The sequence below is a fragment of the Gobius niger genome (genome assembly GCF_951799975.1).
Source record: "Gobius niger genome assembly, chromosome: 19".
Classification (NCBI taxonomy): Eukaryota; Metazoa; Chordata; class Actinopteri; order Gobiiformes; family Gobiidae; genus Gobius; species Gobius niger.
The window spans coordinates 4060485-4084492 of NC_136870.1; the positions used below are offsets into that span (position 1 = coordinate 4060485).

The window sequence follows — 24008 nt, forward strand, 5'->3', positions numbered from 1 at the left end:
GGATCCGGACACGTCACCCTGAGGCACTGGTAGCAGGACAGGTCAAATTCAGAGGACAAGTTTCCGCATAGGAACAAGTGAAAAGCAAAGAGAGAAAGAACAGGTCTGAGTCAGGAGAGTTTATCCGCAGATGAAATGGAGGAAATATCCACAATGAGAAGTGTGGGTGAAGTGTAAAATCCGATGAAATCATTGAGTGCCGAGTCTGGAGCGCTGTGGGTCAGAGAGAAACGACTGTGTTTGACAAACGCTCCACTTCTTCAGGCTCCTCGTGTGTTAAAGGTCTATATTCAGCTCGGAACATTTTCCCCTGAGAGGTGTTTGTTTCTTTGGTTTGGTGCATGGTTCAGTTGTCCGTTTAGAGCATGCACACTCCAGTATACACTGTGTTCCAAATGATTATGCAAATGACTTTTTTCTCTGATTTTCTAAACTGTCAACTCAAATGAGAGTCAGCATAATTTTCAAGTCTTTAAATGGTAGAGGATCATATGAAAAATCTCCCAGTGATAACATAATTAAATATATATATATATATATATATATATATATATATATATATATATATATATATATATATATATATATATATATATATATATATATATATATATATATATATATATATATATATATATATATATATATATATATATATATATATATATATATATATAGTTTTTTATAATTTATAATGTGCGGCTGGCTAGCTCAAGTGGTAAGTCACCCGACTTGCACACAGTAGACCCCGGTTCGAATCCCCGTTGGGGAAATGGGCTGCCAGTGTGGGTCCTTAGGCAAGACCCTTCACGCTACTGCCTACCTCATACAATGATGAGAGACAATGAAATGAATGACATGCCGGCTCAGACGTCGCCCGGCCAAACAAGGTCTGCGTCAGGTGCTGGGGAACCAGAGCACCTCGATGTAAAATGGGCTACTGGAACAAGGCGGAAATGGGAGAGATGCGAGAACAGGGCTCTGATGGAATGCTACTACTCCAGTAACCCTAGCCAGAGGGGCTACATGCAGAGGATGTGGGAGAAATGGTTACTTCGAAACCCACAGTCCAAACTCACGGCGAAACAACTAGTAGCTCAGTGTTCCAACATCCACAAACGGCAACTGCTATCACAACTTGAGATTGACGAGGTACAACACCAATCCTCCGGCAACGGGGAGCCAGGACACCAGGTCAGAGGGGAGTTAACACCAGCCCTCCCAATGGAGATTGGGTACGAAGCCCCAATAAGCACAATCACGCTGAACGAGGCAGCGACTGACCTGAAAAATAAGATCATGGCAAAAATGTCCAGCAGGCAACCCCGAAGCCAATTACAGAGGCTGAGAGAAGTACTGTCAGAAAGTCTCCTAGAAGATGTGAATGCAGCTCTGAGAGCAATTCCTACATCAACCATCACTGAAACCAATGAGCTGATATACTCCACAGCAGCAGTGATCCTAGAGATGCTTGGCTATCGGAAGAGCAACCATGAGATGAAATACCCACCATGGAAAAGAAGGCTGGAGGATAACATCAAGGCAGCACGGAGGGAAGTGAGTCAATTGACAGAGGCCTTGAAAGGTGCAATGAAAAAGCAAGTACCCAAAAGGTACAGCCAGATGCCCATACCTGAAGCATTGGAAACTGCCAAACAAAGGCTCCAAGCCTTGGCCAGCCGCCTAAAGAGGTACACGAGAGACAACGAAGCCAGACGAGTAAATCGTCTGTTCGCAACTCAACCAGCGAAAGTGTACGCTCAGTGGCAGGGTAACAATAACAGAGCAGACCCACCAAGGCTGGAAACTGAACAGTACTGGAAAGGCATATGGGAGAAGGAGGCAGCACACAACAGTGATGCACAGTGGCTGGTGGCTCTGAGAGAGGACCACAGCAACCTCCCTGAACAGAATCCAGTTACCATCACAGTGGCAGACGTCCAAGAAAGAGCCTCAGGTATGAAAAATTGGACAGCACCAGGCCCTGACATGATACACGCCTACTGGCTTAAGAAACTCACGGCTCTCCATGAGCGCTTGGCAGCACAAATGAACCAGCTGCTGAGAGATGGGAATCACCCTGAATGGTTAACCGAAGGGCGCACAATCCTGATCCTGAAGGATCCCTCAAAGGGTACAGTCCCATCCAACTATCGGCCAATAACCTGCCTCTCCACAACGTGGAAGCTCATGTCCGGCACCATAGCGGCTAAGATAAGTAAGCACATGGATCAATACATGAGCACAGCTCAGAAGGGAATCGGTAAAGATACCAGAGGTGCCAAACACCAGCTCCTGGTAGACAGAACAGTCGCTCGAGACTGCAGAACCCGACACACTAACCTGAGCACTGCCTGGATTGATTACAAGAAAGCCTACGACTCAATGCCACATACTTGGATCATTGAATGCCTGGAGCTATACAACATCAACAGGACTCTAAGAGCCTTCATTGCAAACTCGATGAGGTTGTGGAAAACCACCCTTGAAGCCAATGGCAAACCACTTGCACAAGTCTCCATCAAATGTGGCATATTCCAAGGAGACGCCCTGTCCCCACTGCTGTTCTGCATAGGTCTGAACCCCCTCAGCCAAATAATCAACAAGACTGGCTATGGATACCGACTCAGGAACGGGGCCACCATCAGTCACCTCCTCTACATGGATGACATCAAGCTGTATGCTAAGAATGAGCGAGACATCGACTCACTGATCCATACCACCCGGATATACAGTGCAGACATTGGGATGTCATTCGGACTAGAGAAGTGTGGTCGGATGGTGACTAAGAGAGGGAAGGTAGTCCACACAGAAGGGGTCTCACTCCCAGAAGGAACAATAGCAGACATTGAGGACAGTTACAAGTACCTCGGAATCCCACAAGCAAATGGCAACCTCGAAGAGGTGACAAGGAAAGCGGCTACAGCCAAATACCTCCAACGAGTAAGGCAGGTCCTAAGAAGCCAGCTCAATGGCAAGAACAAGTCCCGGGCAAAAAACAGCTACGCCCTACCAGTAATCAGATACCCTGCAGGAATAATAAGCTGGCCAAAGGATGAGATACAGACCACAGATGTTAAGACGCGAAAGCTCCTAACCATGCACGGAGGGTTCCACCCCAAATCCAGCACCCTGAGACTGTACGCTAGCCGTAAGGAAGGAGGCCGAGGACTAGTGAGTGTGAGAGCCACTATCCAGGATGAAACATCCAAGATCCATAAGTACATCAAGGACAAGGCTCCGACAGATGACGTGCTCAGTGAATGTCTCAGACAATGGGGAACAGAAGATGAGGTGCTGGAGGTCCCGTCATGGGAGGACAAGCCCCTACACGGCATGTACCACCGAAACATAACTGAAGTGGCGGATATACAGAAATCCTACCAATGGCTAGACAGAGCCGGACTAAAGGACAGCACAGAGGCACTCATCATGGCTGCACAGGAGCAGGCCTTGAGCACCAGAGCAATAGAGGCCCAGATCTACCACACCAGACAAGACCCCAGGTGTAGACTGTGCAAAGAGGCCAATGAGACAATCCAGCACATAACTGCAGGGTGTAAGATGCTGGCAGGGAAAGCTTACATGGAGCGCCATAACCAAGTGGCTGGTATAGTGTACAGGAACATCTGTGCAGAGTATGGGCTGGAAACCCCAAGGTCAAAGTGGGAAACACCTCCAAAGGTGGTCGAGAATGACCGAGCCAAGATCCTGTGGGACTTCCAGATACAGACGGACAAAATGGTAATGGCGAACCAACCGGACATTGTGGTGGTGGACAAAGAGCAGAGGAAAGCCATTGTGGTCGACATAGCAATACCAAGCGACTTCAACATCAGGAAAAAGGAACATGAGAAACTAGAGAAATACCAGGGGCTCAGAGAAGAGCTGGAGAAAACCTGGAGGGTGAAGGCATCAGTGGTGCCCGTGGTCGTTGGGGCACTCGGGGCAGTGACCCCCAAACTGGAGGAGTGGCTCCAGCAGATCCCAGGAAATACATCAGACATCTCGGTCCAGAAAAGTGCAGTTCTAGGAACAGCAAAGATACTGCGCAGAACCCTCAAGCTCCCAGGCCTCTGGTAGAGGACCCGAGCAGGAGGAAAAAGAGACCGCCCGCGGAGGGTGAGGAAGAGTTTTTTTTTTTTTTTGTAAAAATCTACTGTTCAAATTTATTATGCAACTCATCGTTTCCGTACATTTTAAAGCTTGTAATTAACTGAAAATGGTCATTTTGTTGACCCTCCTGGAACCGCCACCTTAAAGTGGTGGAGGAGGTTTGAGTGCCCGAATGATGTTGTCGGGGGCTTCGTGCCCCCAGGTCCGAGGTAACGGGTTAGACAAAGAGCGGTTCAGAAGCCCCCTATGACAGACCAAGAGACCTGGTTAGAATCGTGAGGCCGTCCTTCTGTGGACTCACCACCTGCAGGAGGAGCCATAAGGGGCTGGTGCAATTTGAATTGGGCAGCTCCAACAGCTGTCCTCACGCCCCGGTGACGGAAAAGTGGAAGAAGATGGATGGATGGTCATTTGTTGAATTTGTAGCATTAGGAGGTCACATTTACTGACATCAAAAGCTATTTCAATCAAAAAAATCTTAACAGGTCAAGTCATATTTTAACATAGGAGCCCTTCTTTGAAAGGAGCTTCAAAATTCTTAAATCCATTAAATGTGTGAGTTTTTATAGAGTTTCAGCTTGGATTTCTTTGCAGGATGTCAGAATAGCCTCCCAGACCTCCCACCCTCATAGATGTTTTGCTTGTTGAGGCTCCAAAGGTTCTCAATAGGGTTGAGGTCAGGGGAGGAGGGGGTCCACATCATGAGTTTCTCTCCTTTTATGCCCATAGCAGCCAGTGATGCAGAGGTATTCTTTACAGCAGGACATGGTGCGTTGTCATGTATGAAGATGATCTTGTTCGGGAAAGCACGGCTCTTCTTTTTGTAGCATAGAAGAAAGTGGTCAGTCAGAAACTCCACATATTTTTCAGAGGTCATTTTCACATCTTCAGGGATCCTAAAGGGGCCAACCAGCTCTCTCACCATGATTCCGACCCAAAACATGACTCCACCCCCTCCTTGCTGACGTCACAGCCTTGTTGGGACATTGTGGCCATTCACCAACCATCCACTACTCCATCCATCTGACCATCCAGGGCTACACGGCCTCATCAGTGAACAAGACTGTTTGAAAATGAGTCTTCATGTATTTCTGAGCCACTGCAGCCGTTTCTGTTCATGAGCTTCAATGAACAGTTTAGGGGAGGCCGGATAGAAGGTTTATGCACAACTGCAGCCTCTGGAGGGTCCTACACCTTGATGTTTGAGAGACTCCAGAGGCACCAGCAGCTTCAAATTCATGTCTGCTGCTTTGTAGCCGCTGTTCTATTAATCTGATGTATTTGTCTGGCTGAAACCGTCCTGTGCCTTTCTCTGCACAAACCCGTGTGTGCTCTAAATCAGCCACAAATCTCTTATCAGTACGATGATTGAATGTGGAACATCCTTTTTCAGTAGTTTTTCCCTTAACTGGGTTTAATCTGACAACTTATCATCACAGGCGTCTGAGATTGATGTCAGGGATTCAAAGAGCTCTGAGACACAAAACCATCCATGAGTTTCATTGAAAACCTTTTTGACACTGAAATACAATTTGAATAATAATTTGGAACGCGGTGTACATCTCCATCCTCCTTCACCAGACTTGTTTGGATCATTTCAGCCCTCAGATTACCTGGAGGATGCAATGTAATGGCCGCTTGCATGAGTTTGTAGAGGCATGAGGGGGACTAGATGGATTGAATCCATGCGCATCACCAAAGCAGAGGTTTGTAAGTGTAAGTGTGATTACTTATGCCCCGTTTACATTGGCAGGCCCAGCCCAGCCCAGTGCCGGGTCAACCCGATTTGGCGAGCTTTTCCACAACGGAGACCAGGGTCAAACTGGTCTAACCAGGTATAAGTTTTGGGACCGGCCTCTGACTGTGGCCAAAGTGAAGAGACTGCTGGCCTCTGATACACAAACAGGAAAGTGGACGGCCCCCACTATTGACACGCAGGTCAAACGGATTTAATATTTACCACATCATGTCGCTGTGGGGGCGCCACCCACAACAAATGCGGGTATGTGTGTGGGGGAAACAGAAGCGTGTTCTGGGTAGAGTCGATATGTGCCCGTATATTGTGGTGTGCACGGTCGAGTCGCACATGATGTGAACATGCTAAGGCTCTGATTGGCCAAAGGAAAAGGACCCGGCAGGAGCAGGCAGGTCATTGGATATTTAATATTTCTCAACATCATCCAGCTGTTGTAAAAGGTGATTTTGCCGATTATAGCATTTAGCCTCTGTTAGCGCAGCTTTAGTTGGTGTTAGCATGACATTAGCCTAGCTTGCCTTCATAGTTGTGTTTGGCTGCTTCTTTTCTCTAGTTTCAGGATTATTCAGAGCTAAGGCTATGAATAATGCATATTATTATTCATAGCATCACCTCTGAATACGCTTCACCAAAAGACAATATTTGTCCACATTGTTCTCATCGTGGTTCACAAAACCTTTCATTGGCGTTCTGTTTTTCTTACAGTAATGTGTATTCTCGCGTGCCCATCCATGGGAGCGCCGTCCACTACTGCCTTCCCTTTGCAGTGGGAATGCGACACATGTGAAACTGTCCTGTGTCTTGTACTGCGACTACACAGTGTTGGGTAGAAGCGTATACTTCGTAGAAACACGGCTTTAGTTTGGTGAGCTGATGCTGGTGGTTGGGATCAGCCATGGTTTTACACAGTCAGTACACAATAATAAGTGACATGGCCCTTGTACACTACGCACAAGGAGGATCTCCCCCTGGCCTCGTCAGCGCAGTCACATGGGCTGTTGCTAAGCGACTGCAGAGGTTACTGTGCAGAATTCCAATGGCACCGCAGCGATTCTCAGTGACAGGCTGATGGAAGGAAGAATTCCCAGCCTGAGGCGCGTCCATGAACGCACCAATGCCGATGTTGCTGAGCACATTTCTAATGGCACAGACGCTAATGAGAGTGAGGAATTCCCAGCTCAGCGAGAGGGCTTTGAATGCGCCGTGTCAGTCTTCACATGTCACTGTGACATTGTGTGATCATTTCCTCTGCACATGCTAATTATTACAGCTCAGTGGCTCTCACCGCTACAACATGAGCAATAGGGGATTCTGTGTAGGAGCATGGCGGGAGCAAGATGCTGCACCTGACACTGAAGGACAGGTCAAAACTACATCTGTATGCATATATCCTGCTTGAGAAGAGGTTGGCGGTGGTGCTGAGTTACATAACTGTGAGAGGAAAAATCTCATGTTCACACTGACTCACATTGTGCAGTTTCTCTGCTTTAACACGAAAACAATGTGTTCCAGAAGAGTCGTCATTGTCCCGTCAATAAGTTCCTCTGTCTGTCATTGCGCCTCAAAAGCCGTCATTTGTGTATCTTTCTCCATAAAATACTGCACTCTAGTTTATACACTGTGGCCGCTAAAGTGCGAGTAGTTCTTAACATGAGCAGGGGCTATTTCATGGGCATGTTGGACCTGATGCAAAGCTGACATGTCAATAAGTTCACCTTTACTGCAACTTTTGTTTCAGAAACGCAAACTTTAAGTGCACTTGCTTTTTGCTCCACTTCAGTACGCACTATCGTGAGCAAGAGCTGAGAAATGACCCCAATGTGTGCTGTCTGACACATAAAACTAGTTCTGCTTTTGTGGAGGAAACATGAGAATACAGCTCAAAGCTCAGAGCGTGGATAACAGTTGTAATAAATGTCATTATAGCTGTGCAGAAGTGGAGCTGAGAGCAGGACGACCCATCAGCCCAGAGCACGTTTAAGCGCCAACGCTCTCTCCCCCCACACTGATCCACGCCACTTGAACACACCGCACACAATTGGATTTTCCTCTTGGCTCCACACAAGACACTTCACTGCTCTACATGTGTAGGGAAATGGAGATTTGACTCTGGGAGTCAGTGGGAACCACTGGTGTGAACAATCATTACAAAAGTGACAATCTGCCCACTATAATAATGATGTAGTCCTAAACCTGTCACATCAAACAGAATACAGACAACATACTCATTTCATCAGGTACGTTAAGGATACACATTGATTTGGACAAAAATGATTTGGTAAATCTACACACATATTTTTCTGCTGCTAATCTGTATGAGACTGTTTTTGTAGAGACTGAGTACTGTTTGCCCTTTGACATTTTTGTATACACTGGAGATATTTGCACTTTAGTGGTCTAAAACAATCTAAAACTGTGTTAACCATGGTTAGACGGTGAACTGCTCTCTGGATTTATTTTGGAGCTGATACTTGAACTGAGCATAAGAAGTGCTGTTGTGCATCGCTAACTTCTCTACTTATAGGTAAGGATGCTATTTTTGGGCCTATTGGTGTAGTAGCTTTATGTGACTAATTAGACTTTTCACTGAGCAAGTTGATCATTAGAAATGGCTTTGCCGTTGCCATCAACTTCATTAACCGAAAGTGCCTTGGGCTTTTGCACAAGTGCTTTAGCACCTTACTGCTGCAGGACCTTGGCTTAGTGCAGGGGTCTCTCTTTTTTTTGAGTAAGCAACGAGAATGACAAAGAGCTACTTGCGCTTCAATGGTGTGTGTAAACATGACTTTAGAGGATATTTCAACAGAATTAAAGGGATATTTCAGGATTTTTGACATAGGGCCTCATTTCCTATTTATCCAGAGTGTTGCTGATTTCTGGAGATATTTTTTTTTGTAATTTATGCAGTTCTTATATTTGAAGAGTTTCGTGGCGCTAGGCTAATGCAAGGCTAGCGCATTTCTATGGCATCAGCTCGCCTGAATTAAAAACAGTCTGACCCGCTCCACAGAGCACCTGAGGCAAATCACTTAAAACACCAGACTAACCATATAAATGTCTGTGTTCATAGAATCATTTTAACCATTTATTATTTAAAATACCTAATATTTGAGCAGCATCAGCTTCGTGGTTGTATAAGCTATGCAGCGGCGGAGTGATCTGCTACAAAATAGCCCCTCATTCATGTGATGCAAGGTCAGTTATATTCCAAAAATTACTCTATAGACACAGACATTTATATGGTTAGTCTGGTGTTATAAGTGATTTACCTCATGTGCACTGTGGAGTGCGCAAGACTGTTTTTAATGCAGGCTAGCTGATACCATAGAAATGCACTAGCCTTGCATTAGCCCAGCGCCACGAAATTCTTCAAATGCAAGAACTGCATGAATTACAAAAAAAAAAAAATGTCTCCAGAAATCAGCAACACTCTGGATAACTAGGAAATGAGGCCCTATGTCAAAACTCCTGAAACATCCCTTTAAAGAAACTAACTTGAGTTGATTGTTAATTGTCTGTGTTCACCTACATATGTTTGGAGTCTTATGTGACACATTAGTGCAGACATGTGGAAAGCCTTTAGTGAGCGACTGTACGTGGGCTTTAGTGGAGGTTCATTTTGGTTTGCTGCTTTGCTAATACTTGACAAATGAAATGAATAAGGTGTGTTTACTATTGTGAAAGAAAAAGAAAAATGCTTCAGTCTTACAGAGTCACATCATGTTACACAGTGATAACCATGATTTCCGTCATTAGCTCAGTTTGAGTTGAGTCTTTGTCACTCTGTGGTAGAATGGGGGAGTTTGGTTCACCATGTTTATGAGATAATAACCCAGCATCACAGGGTTTATTGTTTTTTACATTTTGGAGCATTCAGTATATTAAAGACAAAATGGTAAGGAAACATACACATTAAAGACCAATGAAGAGATGGAGAGAACATTTAATTTGGACATGTTGAGCTTTATAGAATGAATGTGGGTGAAAACAAAGACTGCTTCTTTATTTCCAGGTGAAGGTTTACATGAGCGAGTCTTTCCTGCAGTGCCTCCCCTTAAACACAGCATGGACGGTAATGGAATCTTTTGTGGCCGAGTGTAAGCCTGAGCGTTTCTAAAAGCTGCTGATCATTTGCCGTGTTCCTCATCTCCCTCTCTCTCCGTCTCACACGACTCTGCTCCTCCATGCTGACATTATTTCTTATGCGCCCTCATATTTTCATTTAAATGCTGATAGGACGCGGGATCGGCGTAAATTGGAAAGCCAAACTGATTTCTGCTGCTCTTTTGTGCGTGCGTTTGTGAGTGAGGGCAGTGGCGCTCGCCGCTGTTGTCCGCCGCCGGTTTCATGAATTTAGAGAGGCTTGTGAAATTGCTCAGGCCGCTGTAAAAGCCAAAAGTTTTAATTTGGATGTCAGACTGAGGAGGGTGGGACAATTGGTGGGCTGTATATATCACAGCTGTTCGGAGCACCACACTGCCCCTTCCCTCCAGCTCAGTGTGGTCAGTATGACTGTGGGTCAGTGTGCTTCACTGTGGGTCAGTGTGCTTCACGGGCCAAACCAAACAGGATGAAGGAGCACAAGCAAGTCCTGCATATCCCTGTATTTAACCCTCGTGGGGCCTTGGGTCATTTTGACCCGCTGTCATGTTCCGCACATTTGGATGCAAGCTGACACAAGGGGGCGCCCTTCCAACCTTCTCAGTGTAAATGTGAGTTGACCTTCTTCAAAGTTAGACTTTAGGTCAAACCCCATGAGTCACAGTAACATGACACTACAGTGATCTCTTTGTTTCAAGTCAAAAGGCTGAGACCTCTTTGCTCTTCAGTGACAGACTGAGAAACGAAGAAGGAAGTCATGGAGCTTCTGCTTTAGACAGAACGTGAGACTTCTGCTGAGAACTGTATGTAGTAAATAAATTAAGAATGAAATGAGAATTCTTATTAAACTCAGATTATTTCTGAATTCTTATTATTCTAAATCACACAATTGATGCTTTTAAAGGTTAAAAATATATATCCATATATATGATCTGATGTAGGGTCATGTTTTTTTCCAGTTCCTCTGAGTCGTGGTGGGTCATGGTGGACCATGACAGATGTGGACAGGACTGTGGTAGATCTTCTTTTACTTTGGAGAAAATAGTTACTATAGTAACTGTTGAAGAAATGAACCTCACAAGCTTCTTCTGTAACATCTGTCCACATCAGTCCTGCTGCACCACGACTCAGAGGAACTGGGACAAACTTGACTCTACAGCAGATACAAGTGACAAGGGTTTGTTTTTGTAGAATGAGAATCACTAATAATTAACCAATATTTTAATTATATACAGGATGAGAGAAATCAAGAAATGCTTGAATTTCAATCTTTTATTGTTGCATCCAGCAGAAGTGTAATGTTCTCAAGCAGAATCTCCATGACTTCTTTCTTCACTTAGTCTGTGACTGAAGAGCAATGAGGCCTGAGCCTTTATCCTGACAATAAAGAGCTCACTATTTAGCATAATATTACTGTGACTCACGGTGTCTGACCTACAGTGTAACTCTGAAGCCAATCAGATCACAGAGACTCAGAGTGGGCGGGGCTCAAATGTTACCAAACGCCAAGATCTGAGACCAAAAATAATAATTCAGTGCTTTAACTGGTTAAGGACCACACGAGGGTTCAACAACCTAAATGATTGCATAATCAAATCAAATCAGTTTGTTTTTGTATAGCCCAATGTCACCACCGAAGACCTGACACCAAAAAGTGTATTTATTTATTTATTTTAGATTCTCCAGATTAGAACCCTACATTTGGATCTGACCAAATGATTTGAAAAAAGGAAATACTGTTTGTGAACTGCAGCTGAAGTCATTAAATAAGCTTTGCCTCCTTTCAGCGTCATTGACAATTTTCCAAGAATGCACAATTTTAGAAGTCTTCTGAAAGCCTGCGTCATCCGCCCCGTCAGCTGGAGGAACTGTTGATGCTGGTGGCAGAAACACACCGTGCTGGTGGTGCTGATCTGCTCCCGTCGTGATCTGCTTGATTAAGGTCATCGCACGATTTAGTGGAACATCTCAGAACCTTCCTTTTCCATAATGTTGTGGACCACCATTTCCTCACTCAAGCTCCTAACATGTTGGCCCAAAGCTGTTCAAGCTTCGGAAACTGATTGGGCTTCTTTAGGAAGTAAAAAGTAATAATACTTTGCAGAAGCAGTCACTAGTGACGGGACTTCTACCATCATATCATTAACCTATGACCACCAGTGCATTCCAATCCAGCTTACAGCCTATAGGCCAGTGGAAATGGATCTATTTCCCTGTGTATCTTTTGTGTTCTTTTCCATTGCTTTTTTGGTCACATTTTGTTGCTTTTTTGTAACTTCACTGTTGCATTTTTGGTCACACTTTTGTCTATCGTCATATTTGTGTCTTTTTTTCATCACATTTTTGTCTCTTTTGTGTCACATATTTGTATCTATTTCCATTGTTTTTTTTTGTCACTTTCTGTTGCTCTTTCATGGCTTTTCTGTTGCCTTTTCGTCACATTTTGTTGCTTTTTTTGTCCTCCTTTCCTTCTCGATTTGTCGCTATTTTGACACTTTTATTTCAAGAAGCTTTCAGATTTGGGTAAAGCTGAACTGGAGAAAATGTGCTCGGCTGAGGAGGGGGTTATTTTTATTATCGGGATAATCATGGTTAATCGTGAGACACACTTGTGAGATTTTTTTTAAAGCTTCGATGGACCCCACTTCACACACGTTCACACTTTAATCATTGGGTGACTTTTCCCCTGACAACATACATACAAACTGCACATACAGCAGGAATTGAACCGAAGACCTGTTTGCTGAGAGAGGGGGGGTGTCCACACCTTCATAGTGTTGTTCTTCAGTGCAGTGTTAGTCACATACTGTAAGGACATGTGTAGATGTGGACTGTGACTGGGGCCCGGAGGAGCTGGACTGAGGCCGACCGTGAGGCTCAGCAGCAGCTGTGGCGGGGGAAGCCCTGGCGTAGCGGTAGGTGACTGCTAACTGCTGATTTTTCTTCTTCATGCTTTATGAAGGAGTTCTGGACTGGAGGCTGTTTCTGCGGTTTTGTCCCGTCCCCTGCGCCGCTCTGGGCCCAGGCCAGAGATCGAGGGAGAGAGACGGTTTTGAGCCGAAATGGAAAAAGTAAATGAACACAGCTCTGTTAATTCTTGGCTACCTCTTCCTTCAGCATTTTGAGCTTGGCCACAACATGGCTGCAGTACAATGATATCCACACTTAGTGATCATTAGGAGGATTAGGCCCTAGTGTTAATATATATGAACAATTCACCAGATCACTTTTTTGACACTTTTACGTCATATTTTGGTCACTTTTTTGTTGCTCTTTTGCTACGTTTTTCAATTTCTTATCACTTTGTTGCACTTTCATCACTTTTTTTGTTTTTTCACTCATTGTTTGTGGCTTATTTGTTGCACTTTTTTGTCGTGTTTTTGTTTTTGTTACTTTCTTGTTGCTCTTCTGTGGCTTCTAATTATCACTCTTTGACACTTTTGCCGCACTTTTATTCTCGTTTTTGTTTCATTTTTTCAAGAATCTTTTAGATTTAGACTAGCTCTGTTCAAGTGGGGGTTAAGCCGTTAATGCATCTTATGTACAATGAATAAAAAATGAAAGGGGCAAAAAATATAAATCTGCAAATTGGAACAGAATATAAAATAATAACACCACAAAGCCTGAATAATGCACAGAGCCTTTAAACAAACAGCTGAAATAGGTTTGTGAAGCCTACACTCATAACAGTAAGGCTTGATTGATGGTCTTTATTTCTGTAATATCAACCGCGTCCGTCAAAATGCATTGTTGCGGTTGGAATCTCAAAAAGATAATACCTTGGCACATTCTGAGCAGCTCGCTCCGGGCCGACTCCAGTGACTTCGGTGTCAGCTTGTTAACTTATCACTGCCGCCGTTTGTCTCGCCCTGTCGGCCCACGTGTGTGTGTGTGTGTGTGTGTGTGTGTGTGTGTGTGTGTGTGTCCCTGTTGCTCTCTGATCACGATGCTTAAAAGCAATGTAGGGAATAACGGCGTTCATAAATAACGCGCTTGTAACTTCTTGGTAATCCATAATTACCGTTTCCTCCGTGAGAACGGCGTTCCCGTTTCTGTCTGAGTAACGGAGGTCATTATTTAGGCTCAGCTCCTGCTCTCGTCTCTTTCCCTTTGTTTTCTGTTTTTTTTTGCCACGGAGCGACTTGTTTCAGGACGTGAGAAACAGCAGGACTTGGGCAAAGGTGATGTCGATTGGCTGATAGAGTGATTGACAAGCACCAAAGACCAATCAGAGCAGATTGTTGATTGGTTTGAGCCCCCTGCGGTCTGGAACAAACAGCCCGTCAAACCAGCGGACTTTACGGATATATTTGATTATTTGACGACTCATGTGGACGGATTTAAAGCTGCCGGCACTACCTGGTTATGTCCTGATGTCATTGTGCATTTAGTAAATGTGTTGTTTGCCCGTCGTCTGCTGATCAGCTGTTTTGCTGCTGTAGTTGCTGCCTCTGTGTTTGCTGTTGACTCTGTTGGACTGAAAGTAAACGCTGGTTCTTAAGCTTTGGTGATCCTGTGATTCCTATGCAGAGCTCTGTGGAGATGACATGAAGGCAGCTTACAGTTTATTTACTGTAAAAATTGTTCTTGTGTCTTTAGTGGAGGTTGGAGAGGCCACTCTTCTGTCAGTTGAAGCAGTTGAGACAACAGCTGGCTCAGATACACAACTCCAATGTATGAGTTTTAATAGTAACATCACAATGAAACAATCTCCGCCCAGTGTGGTGTGCCCAGTGTCCAGTCAGAAGACGCTTTTCCATCAGTGCCACTGCCCCAAACACATGCTGCTCAGGAGTGCTATTTAAAGGTCCTATACCTGACTGTGTTTCTCGCAGTGGAACATCTGTTTTGTCCAAACTAACTGCTGTACTAAAATAATTGTGGGAAATATTGCTGCCCATTAATAATACATGAATTATAAAGCATTTGTATACATTTCATGAACGTTAAGGCTCATTTTCCAGCATTTCTGTGACAGTGAACCTGAAAAGGGACCCGACTGGACCCAGGGATCAGGTGCACGGCCTTGATGGCTTAAAAACAAATGACGCACACACAACTGGAGAAGAGTTTTACAAAAATATGGATTGTTTATTTGACCCGACAGTGACAAGCATCTCTGCCAGAACCTATGGTGTGGCCTTAATGGAACACAGTCTGAGTATGGAGCGCCCCCTTCAGGCTCCAGGCTCACACAGCGGGGAACTGGCCCGGCAGCCGGGGTAAGTGAGTCCTACTCTCAGCTCACAACAAGATGAGTTATACTTGTTTTGAAAGATTCTATTGAAAACACACAGTCTAATACAAAGTCCAACTGGTACAGACTGCTCCATAATACGGCGTCTAAAATAGCGTATTTACAATCTTCTACTGGAAGCAAAAAAAAGAGCCATCGCTGAGAGGACAAAACAAGCTATAGCCACCACATTTCAACGCAAAGAAACCAACGCAATAAATTTATTTTTATTGATTGTGCTTTGTAACCCACTAAACCACTTCAGAATGGAGCATCTGTGAGAGGCACCTGCAGAAGTGCAGTGTTTCCCATGGAGATTCTAGAGCTATGAGTCAACAGGGTGTACAAATGTTCATATATTTATATATATATATATATAGAATTACTACGTGTTCCTCACAGACCACCACTCATGGCGCCACGAGCTGTTCGATGAGCCAGAAAACATCTCTGCCCATGTGGAACTAACAGATGAGGATAAGGCTGTGATGAATGGATACAGAGGGAGGGGGGTGGGGGCAGGACCTTCTCAGACCCATCACAGGCCTGGGACACAGCGGGGGAGGCGGGACCTTCTCAGATCCATCGAAGGCCTAGGACACAGAGGGGGAGGCGGGACCTTCTCAGATCCATCGCAGGCCTGGGACAAAGAGAGGGAGGCGGGGCCTTCTCTGACCCATCACAGGCCTGGGACACAGAGGGTGAGGCGGGACCTTCTCAGATCCATCACAGGCCTGGGACACAGAGGGAGAGGCGGGACCTTCTCAGATCCATCACAGGCCTGGGACACAGAGGGGGAGGCGGGACCTTCTCTGACCCATCACAGGCCTGGGACACAGAGAGGGAGGCGGGGCCTTCTCTGACCCATCACAGGCCTGGGACACAGAGAGGGAGGCGGGGCCTTCTCAGATCCATCACAGGCCTGGGACACAGAGGGGGAGGCGGGACCTTCTCAGATCCATCACAGGCCTGGGACAAAGAGAGAGAGGCGGGACCTTCTAAGACCCAGCACAGGCGTGGGGCAAAGGGAAGGGGCAGGAACTTCTCTGACCCATCACAGGCCTGGGACACAGAGAAAGAGGCGGGCCTTCTCTGACCCATCACAGACTTGGGGCACAGAGGGAGAGACAGGGTCTTCTCTGATCAATCACAGGCCTGGGACACAGAGGCAGGGGCAGGACCTTCTCTGACCCATCATAGACCTGGGACACAGAGAAAGAGGCGGGCCTTCTCTGACCCATCACAGACCTGGGGCACAGAGGGAGAGACAGGGCCTTCTCTGATCAATCACAGACCTGGGAAACAGAGGCAGGGGCAGGACCTTCTCTGACCCATCACGGGCCTGGGACACAGAGGGGGAGGCAGGACCTTCTCTGACCCATCGCAGGCCAGGGACACAGAGGGGGAGGCAGGACCTTCTCTGACCCATCGCAGGCCAGGGACACAGAGGGAGGGGTAGGACCTTCTCTGACCCATCACGGGCCTGGGACACAGAGGGGGAGGCAGGACCTTCTCTGACCCATCATGGGCCTGGGACACAGAGGGGGAGGCAGGACCTTCTCTGACCCATCACGGGCCTGGGACACAGAGGGGGAGGCAGGACCTTCTCTGACCCATCGCAGGCCAGGGACACAGAGGGAGGGGTAGGACCTTCTCTGACCCATCACAGGCTTTGAACAGTGGAGCTCTTTCCCGGTCTCTCATTGGCTGTGATGGTCCTTAATCTCTGACGTCACAGGAAGCCTCAGTCAAAGAAAGTCAGTGGAAAAGAGGGCCTCCCTGAGCGGAGCGCCCGCTCACACAGTCACCTCAGTTTTGCTGCCTGTGCGGTAGTGCTGGGGCTGACTCGGCTGCTGGTGGTGCTGCTGGGGCACATAGTGGAGCTGCTCCACTGTGTGAGTTCGTCGGGAGGCAAAGGCCTGCCTCTTGGAGGCTGTCTGGTTCATGGCTAAAGTGTTGGAGTGACCAGGGCCTCCCGCACCGGGCCCGGCTCCCCCTCCACTCCCGTTATTGGAGGCACTGGGGTGGGAGTGCATTTTGGTCATCTTGTAGCGATCCATGATGGGCGTGGTGGGGATGAAGACGTCTGTGTGGGAGATGGCGCGGGAGATGGACTGCTCACTGCCTCTGAAGCCTCCACCCGAGATGCTGCTGACCATGCCACGCTTCAGGGACATCATGAATCTGTCAGGGGACAGCAGGGGGTCCTGGGACAGAAGCCGGTCATGGGAGTAAAGGCGCTCCTGGGAGTACAAACGATCCTGGGAGTATAGACGCTCCTGGGAGTAGTGCCTGTCTTTGGGGTACAGATGTTCCTGGGACAGGCGCTCCTTGGAGTACATCATGCGGTCCTTGGTGTAGAGTCTGTCCTGGGATGTGTGGCGGTCCTGGGGAAGCAGGCGCTCCTGGGAGCGTAGGCGCTCAGCTGATAACAACTGCTCGTCTGACAAGATGCGTCCACCGTACGGGGACATGCCGATGGGTGACATGCCACTGGGAGACACGTTGTAGTCCTGCTGTGGGCCGCTCTGGGGGGTCAGGACTCGGTCCTGGGACATGGCTCTCTGCACGCGCCGTGGCCGCTGCCTCTGCTGGGACGACTGCTGTGGCTGCTGTGAGGAGGGTGGGGCCTGGGGCATGGACTGCTGAGGTGGCTGGCTCTGGTGCTGCTGCGGCTCGCGATGCTGTAGAGGACAGTTGCACAAGGGTTAAGCACAGGTACAACAGAGATCTTAACTTTGATGCTAATTTAATGCTTAGTCGGGATAATGCATCCCCCCTCACAGGAGTGGCAATCAAGGGGCTGTCTACAATTAAAGGACATTTAAATGATCAGTTTTACACACAGCACAGTGCCACAGATATCACAAGTTTCCACAGAGCATGCAGTCAGCATGCTGACCGCAGGACTGTCCACCAGAGCTTTCTGCATGCGTTAAACGTTCATTTCTTTGCCATAAACCGTCTCCAAAGGTGTTTCAGAGAATTTGGCAGTACATCTAATCAGCCTCACAACTGCAGACCAGGCATACCCACACCAGGTCTGAGCATTGTGTTGTAGGCTAAAGGAACCTGTGCAATATTCATGCGTCTAAGCAGCCTCTTGATACCCCACACCCCTGAGGGGAGGTGGAGAAGCGCTCACTGACAGATATTTGAGAGAAATAGATCTATTGTATATTGAAAAGGTCTTATGTCTTTGAGTTCAGTGAGTGCCTTTGAGTTCATCCCATGAAGAATAAGAGAAAACACGCTCTTACTCCTAACTGTAGCCAGTGTTTTTGTTTGGTTAAAACTTGTGTCTGCATACGCACCAGTTCTTGGCTCATCTTGAGCACGTGCAGGGGCAGAGTGCTTCTGGCGGCCAGGTCAGGCAGGTGCCTCTTCCGAGTGTAATACTCCTCCACGTCCTTATCACCTGCAGGCAGAGGAGAGGGGGGTCAGTGAATGTAGAGTGTAAATAGTGAACGCTCTGATTTGATAAGCGGCACGATGCGGTGAGTTCTGCTGTTCCAACGGCACATTTTCCAACAGCTCACAAAAGAGGAACGGTAAGACCAGTGGGACCAGTTCATGCCAAGCACTGAACATCAGAGATAGAACAGGCAGCCGGTCTGTGGAAGAACCTCACAAAGTCATGATGCCCCAGTCAACAGTGAGCAGACCGCAGGCACCAACACCACACACATGCTCGGAGTGCTGCTGCCACACCACAGCCTCATGTCCTCAGAACATCTGTGAGAGCGAACCATGCACCTCTGTGAAAACACCTCCTCAACGCCGGAGTCAGACAACTCCATGCCACACAACATGCAAAAGGACAAACAGTGGCACATTTACAAGAGCTTCAGAAGACAAAATGCAACATCAATAATACGGCTAATGGCAACATTCATAACACACAGAGCCATTATGTGCATAAATCAACGTGAGATAATGTGATCTAAATGAATATTGTCTGGGAGTCAGACTGATGTTCCAAAGAGGAGAGTCTGAGCCACCTGTTTCCACACACCGCTCCCTCCCCACAGCTCCTGCCCTGGGCGACAGGCTGCAAATCCATTCGTTTTGAGACAATCAAAACACCATGTTCTTTCTGCCGCCTAATAGTTTCCACCACGCTGCAGACTCATCGGCTTTATTGTGATGCTATGCGGATGTGAAGTGTCCTGTGCGGCGTTTCCGGAGATTGACTCCAATTTGCATTAATAAGCACTAACATTCTTCCCCGCCATTACGAGCACAAAGTCTGTTCCATCATTCCCCAGCACTGACACGAGCTGAACAAAAGAAAGGAAGAGGGCCACGGTGATATTTGGCGACAAAATCATTTGCTTAAGAAGATGTGCGGGGAATGAGAGTCACAGAGGACAGCGCCTGCGGATGTTTTTCTTAAAGACTTAGAGAGACCATGTTGATTTAAATAAATATAAAGGGTGACACTGCAGCTACTTTTCAAGTTTGGGACAGGTTTCAGGTCAGGTCTTGCCTGATTTATGCATGTTTTATCTAGATTGGATACCCAAGGTCGGTTGCTAAAAAACAACATCATTATTTTAGGTGATTAACAGTTTTTGAAGGGAGAAGTATAGATTGTGAAACTTGGGATTATTCTCCACAAAATCAGACCTATTTGATGGTTTCACTCACACAACAAGGTTGTTTTATAATTATTATATCTACAGTTCCAAATGTAGTTTTTCCCCGTATTCACCTGCTTTGTCAGAAGGAATTGTGTATATAGTGCACACAGGTTGTAATACCTTTTAGCTGCCTTTCCACAGGCAGGCGCAGCCCAATGCCTGGTCAACCCGGTTTGGCGAGCTTTTCCACAACAGAGACCAGGGTCAAACGGGTCATACCAGGTTTTTGGAGCGAGCTCTGACTGTGGCCAAAGTGCGCTGTGTCATACCTACATGATGTGAACAGACTGCTGGCTTCTGAGAGACAAACAGGAGAGTGGACGGCCCTCACTAAAACAGGCAGGTCATATGGATTCAATATTTCACAACATCATATGGCTGTTCTAAAAGGGGATTTTGCTGATATTAGCATTTAGCCGTTGTTAGCACAACTTTAGCTGGTACTAGCATAACATTTGCATGTTGCTTATCTTCACAGTTCATGTTTTAGCTGCTGAATTTCTGTTTTATTAGCTTTGGCACCTCTGAATGATTCCATAGCCCCCACCAGAAGGCAGCATTTGTCCATTTGTTCTCATTGCGGCTTACACAACTTTTAATGATGATCTGTACAGTGTGCTCCTCTGTGGGGCGGTGCCCACAACAAATGCGGGTGTGTGTGTTGGAAACAAAAGTGTGTTCTGGGTAGAGTCGATATGTGCACGTAGATGGTAGTGTGCACGGTAGATACGTGCTATATGGAACAACACCTTTAGTGTGCTAATATAAAGTTGTCTGCAGACTAGTTGTGCAGCTGAGCGGTGTCTGGCATCTGCATGCTCTCTGACAGAGCGAGCAGCAGAGGCCATCCCTCACCGTGACGCTGGGCCTGATGGAATTACCCTGGCCTTAAGGAATATTTGCGTTCCACTTATATCATGAGATGAGAGCTCATTACGCAGCACAATTCAGCAGAGCCACTAAATCAATAGGAGCTGGGGCTGGCACTTACCCCGCTCCAGAGGAATGGGCTGTTTTAAGGCCAGACAAGGGGAGCATGGAATATCAATGAGTCACACTGTTGCATCGCAGAGAGAGACTGAAGAACATCACTGGCAGCAAGTTTAAATGCATCCTGTATTACATTTATACACTAAGACACTGCAGGTGAATAGGGGAAAAACACAGTTTAGAGACATCACTTTGAAACCTTTCCTGTCGATTACTGACATGACTCAAAAGAAAAAAAATACATTGCAATTTTTTCCTTCATTTATTTTTTTCATCCGGAAACGAGGCATTTTATGGATAAAAATGATCAAAATTGCATTTAAATAAAATATTAAGGCAAGACAAAATGGCAGTTCAACTTCTAAAAGTGATTGGTTTAACACATTATTGGTTAGGTTTGAAGGCACCTGTAAAGACAGTAAAACGAATCCCAATCGCAATCGGAATGGTCACAATTAGCAAAAAGTAAAGCTGTATTCAAAGCTTCAAATTCAAAGATTAAAAAGATTTTGTTTTTTTTAAGTTCTCTCAAGTCATATATGAAAGTAATTTAATGTCGCTATAGTGACCCTGTGGTTTAAGTGCGAGTGGTTCCAGGCCTTTTTTTCAGCACCAGGCCGTTGTCATGCTGAGCCTTTCAATGGACCAAAAAAAAAAAGATTCTCCACAAACCATGCAGCACTCGTCTTAAATTGTCCAGACAGAACCTTTTGTATTCGACGACAGGGACTCCTTCATGAGTATATCTGTCCTCTGCCTAAGTGTACAACATGGTAAACCCAATGTGTCCCCTGTTCCCCCGCTGCCGGTGTGTGGTCATTCTCACAGAAACTTAGGGCCCCCCCTGTGTGGTGCAGGGGGCCCCGAGTGCAGCGTCATGCAGAGACAGCCTGAGCCCCCGGGGCAGGAGAACCTACTGAGTTTCTTGAGGGAGGAGAAGCGGCTGAGGTCAGCAGACACGGCCGCCTCGTAGGACGGAGGCAGGTGGGACAGGCTTTGGAAGGAGCGCGAGAAGGACAGGTCGAAGGGCTCCGTCTGCGAGGTCAGGATGCCGCTAATCCGAGCGCTCTCTGGGGACACACACACACGGACGGGACTCACTACATGCCTGCCGCCGGCTTGTCCAAGTGGGGGTGTGGCTGGCCACGGATACTTTGGCGTTCGCCGGTGACTTGTGCAACATCTGTGCGGATTAAGTTACAGCCTAGTAATAGCATGGTCATGAGAAAAGGCAGGGCACTTGAATGTGTGATAACATGATCATTTTGGTAATTACATGGAAACAGGACACCTGACACACAGCAACACGAGATGTCTTAGCCCAGGCCAAGAATGCAACAACCATTCTTACCTGCACATGTTTGTCCTAACGTTTACTGTTTTTTAAATGCAGCACATTCTGAAAAATGGGAGTGGCTCCAAATACACGGCTAAACTGCTCGCATGGATGTGCTTCTCTTGGCCACACACCTCCTCAGTCCATTATAAAAGCCGTCTATGGTCACACTATGTTCAAAATCTGCTAACTGATCTGCTGTTGAGGGTGTGCACATTACTTCATGTGTTCCGTCCATGGATGAAGTAACAGGAATGGAGGAGCCAGCTCTGAACAGCCTTGAAGTAGATTTTGGAAGCCCACATTTGTTAAGACGGCTATAGGGTCTGGAGCCGTCCCTTCCAGCCCATCATTCACCCCCTTTGCCGATACCCTGCTCTCTGCCTGGTCCTGCCGCTCTGAGTGAGGACCGTGATTGGATTGCTCTCAGCCCATTCTAATTCATGGCGCCAGTTACATCCACATTCATTATTGAGATGTTTTTCAGACCTTTGACGGAGGTGTAAATAGAGTTTTAAATAATTGATTGTTATTGTGAAGGCCATAGCTTCTACTCAGACCTTGGTATTGACGCGCACGGGGGATTTGGAAAGTGCTGCAGCGCTCCGGACAAAGGAAGTTTGACAGCGAGAAACATGTTGGACAGGCTCTAAGAGAGGAGCCTTAACAATAGCTTTAGTTGCAAAATATTACAAAATGTTATTGTGCCTTTGCTCCAAAATATCCAAATCAGATTCTCATGAGTGTAAAATGCTTAAAGAAATTAAGGCTGGCTCTGGAGATGGAACAATTCCCCTTTTTATCATAACTCGAGGTTCATAAACTGCCTGATGTCGTTGTACAGTGGTTTGCATTGTCAGATGAAAACATCCTCAAGTACTGAACATGTTTATTTAGCTCAGTTTTGTCCGTAAGTGCTTGGTTTTGAGGTAAGAGGACACTCTATGTTGGATATATTTGTGGATGTCTGTTTATTTGTGTCTTTTTAGGCCCCTGTGGGCGAGGCACTTTGCAGGACACTAAATAAGTAAATACACTGAACTAAAGCTGAACCATGAGTAAAATTGTGTGTGTCCTGGATACAGTAAACAATGCTTTAAGGCCAAATCTGAAGTGCTCAAATGCACAAACTCATAATATGTTAGAGTTTGTTAGAGGATAACATCTATTTATCACACTGGGTCAAGCTGTACAGGCATACATAGCCTTGACTGTGGTGCTCAGACTCTTGTGTATCAGTATGACGCTCTGAGAGGGTATTTAGCCCTTTTCTGTGCAAGCATAGACACACTTGATTGGTAGGACCAGCACAATGTCTCGAGTTCATGTCTCCGGGTCCCGTACCAATGAATAAACTTCTCCTATATAAGACATCCAGACTGCTGCCTGTTTTTCATCTATCCTCTCGAACACCATTGTTATTTCTCTAACAGAGTTGGTCTGGTGCGAGCCAGACTGATCCTCCATGTTAAGAGATACATGAGGATACAGTCTGGAATTGTGCGATTTGAATCTCGCTGACTCCGGCAAAACCAAGACGAGCCAATCATAGCACGGGAGGCGGGAGTTAATGACGCGTCATCTTCCGCACCAGGATTTCCCATCAAACACCAGGGCTCCTCCGGGCCGTAACCAAAACAGTGACGATGGCGGCCGCGATGCAACGATCTTTTACCAGTGCCCTTTCTTCTGTTCTAATGAGCTGGACTTGTCCTGAAAGCCACTGCAGAAGCTGCTCTGAGGGCTTTCACCGCAGCATTTACTCGACTGCACCTGTGGACTACAATCATGGCGCAGGACGTGAACACAAAGCAGAAGTTGCTTTATATG

General features: G+C 46.4%; 2 protein-coding genes across 11 annotated transcripts in view; one reads left to right on the forward strand and one right to left on the reverse strand.

The window, feature by feature from the left end:
• Window positions 1-1467: 1467 nt before the first annotated feature.
• On the forward strand, window positions 1468-16305 carry LOC306978291 (uncharacterized protein; the record flags this gene model as incomplete). The annotated part of the gene is made up of 5 exons (XM_079576814.1): window positions 1468-2575; window positions 3638-4021; window positions 5870-6054; window positions 14573-14647; window positions 15712-16305. 5 exons carry the CDS (start codon window positions 1468-1470, stop codon window positions 16303-16305), a joined length of 2346 nt encoding a protein of 781 aa, XP_079432940.1.
• LOC306979126 (shisa family member 6) overlaps window positions 15039-24008 on the reverse strand; it is a 133706-nt gene continuing 124736 nt past the window's right edge. For 4 of the 10 annotated variants that reach the window (XM_079577964.1, XM_079577971.1, XM_079577972.1 and 1 more), the window contains 3 exons: window positions 18524-18627; window positions 16531-17893; window positions 15039-16204 (listed from right to left, as the gene is read on the reverse strand). In XM_079577964.1, coding sequence (XP_079434090.1) covers window positions 17006-17893; window positions 18524-18627 — 992 coding nt within the window. In that variant the 3' untranslated portion in view covers window positions 15039-16204; window positions 16531-17005. Of the gene's footprint in view, window positions 16205-16370; window positions 16412-16504; window positions 17894-18523; window positions 18628-21759; window positions 21913-24008 lie in introns of those variants that run through there. The other 6 variants (XM_079577969.1, XM_079577968.1, XM_079577963.1 and 3 more) reach the window with 4 other exon arrangements.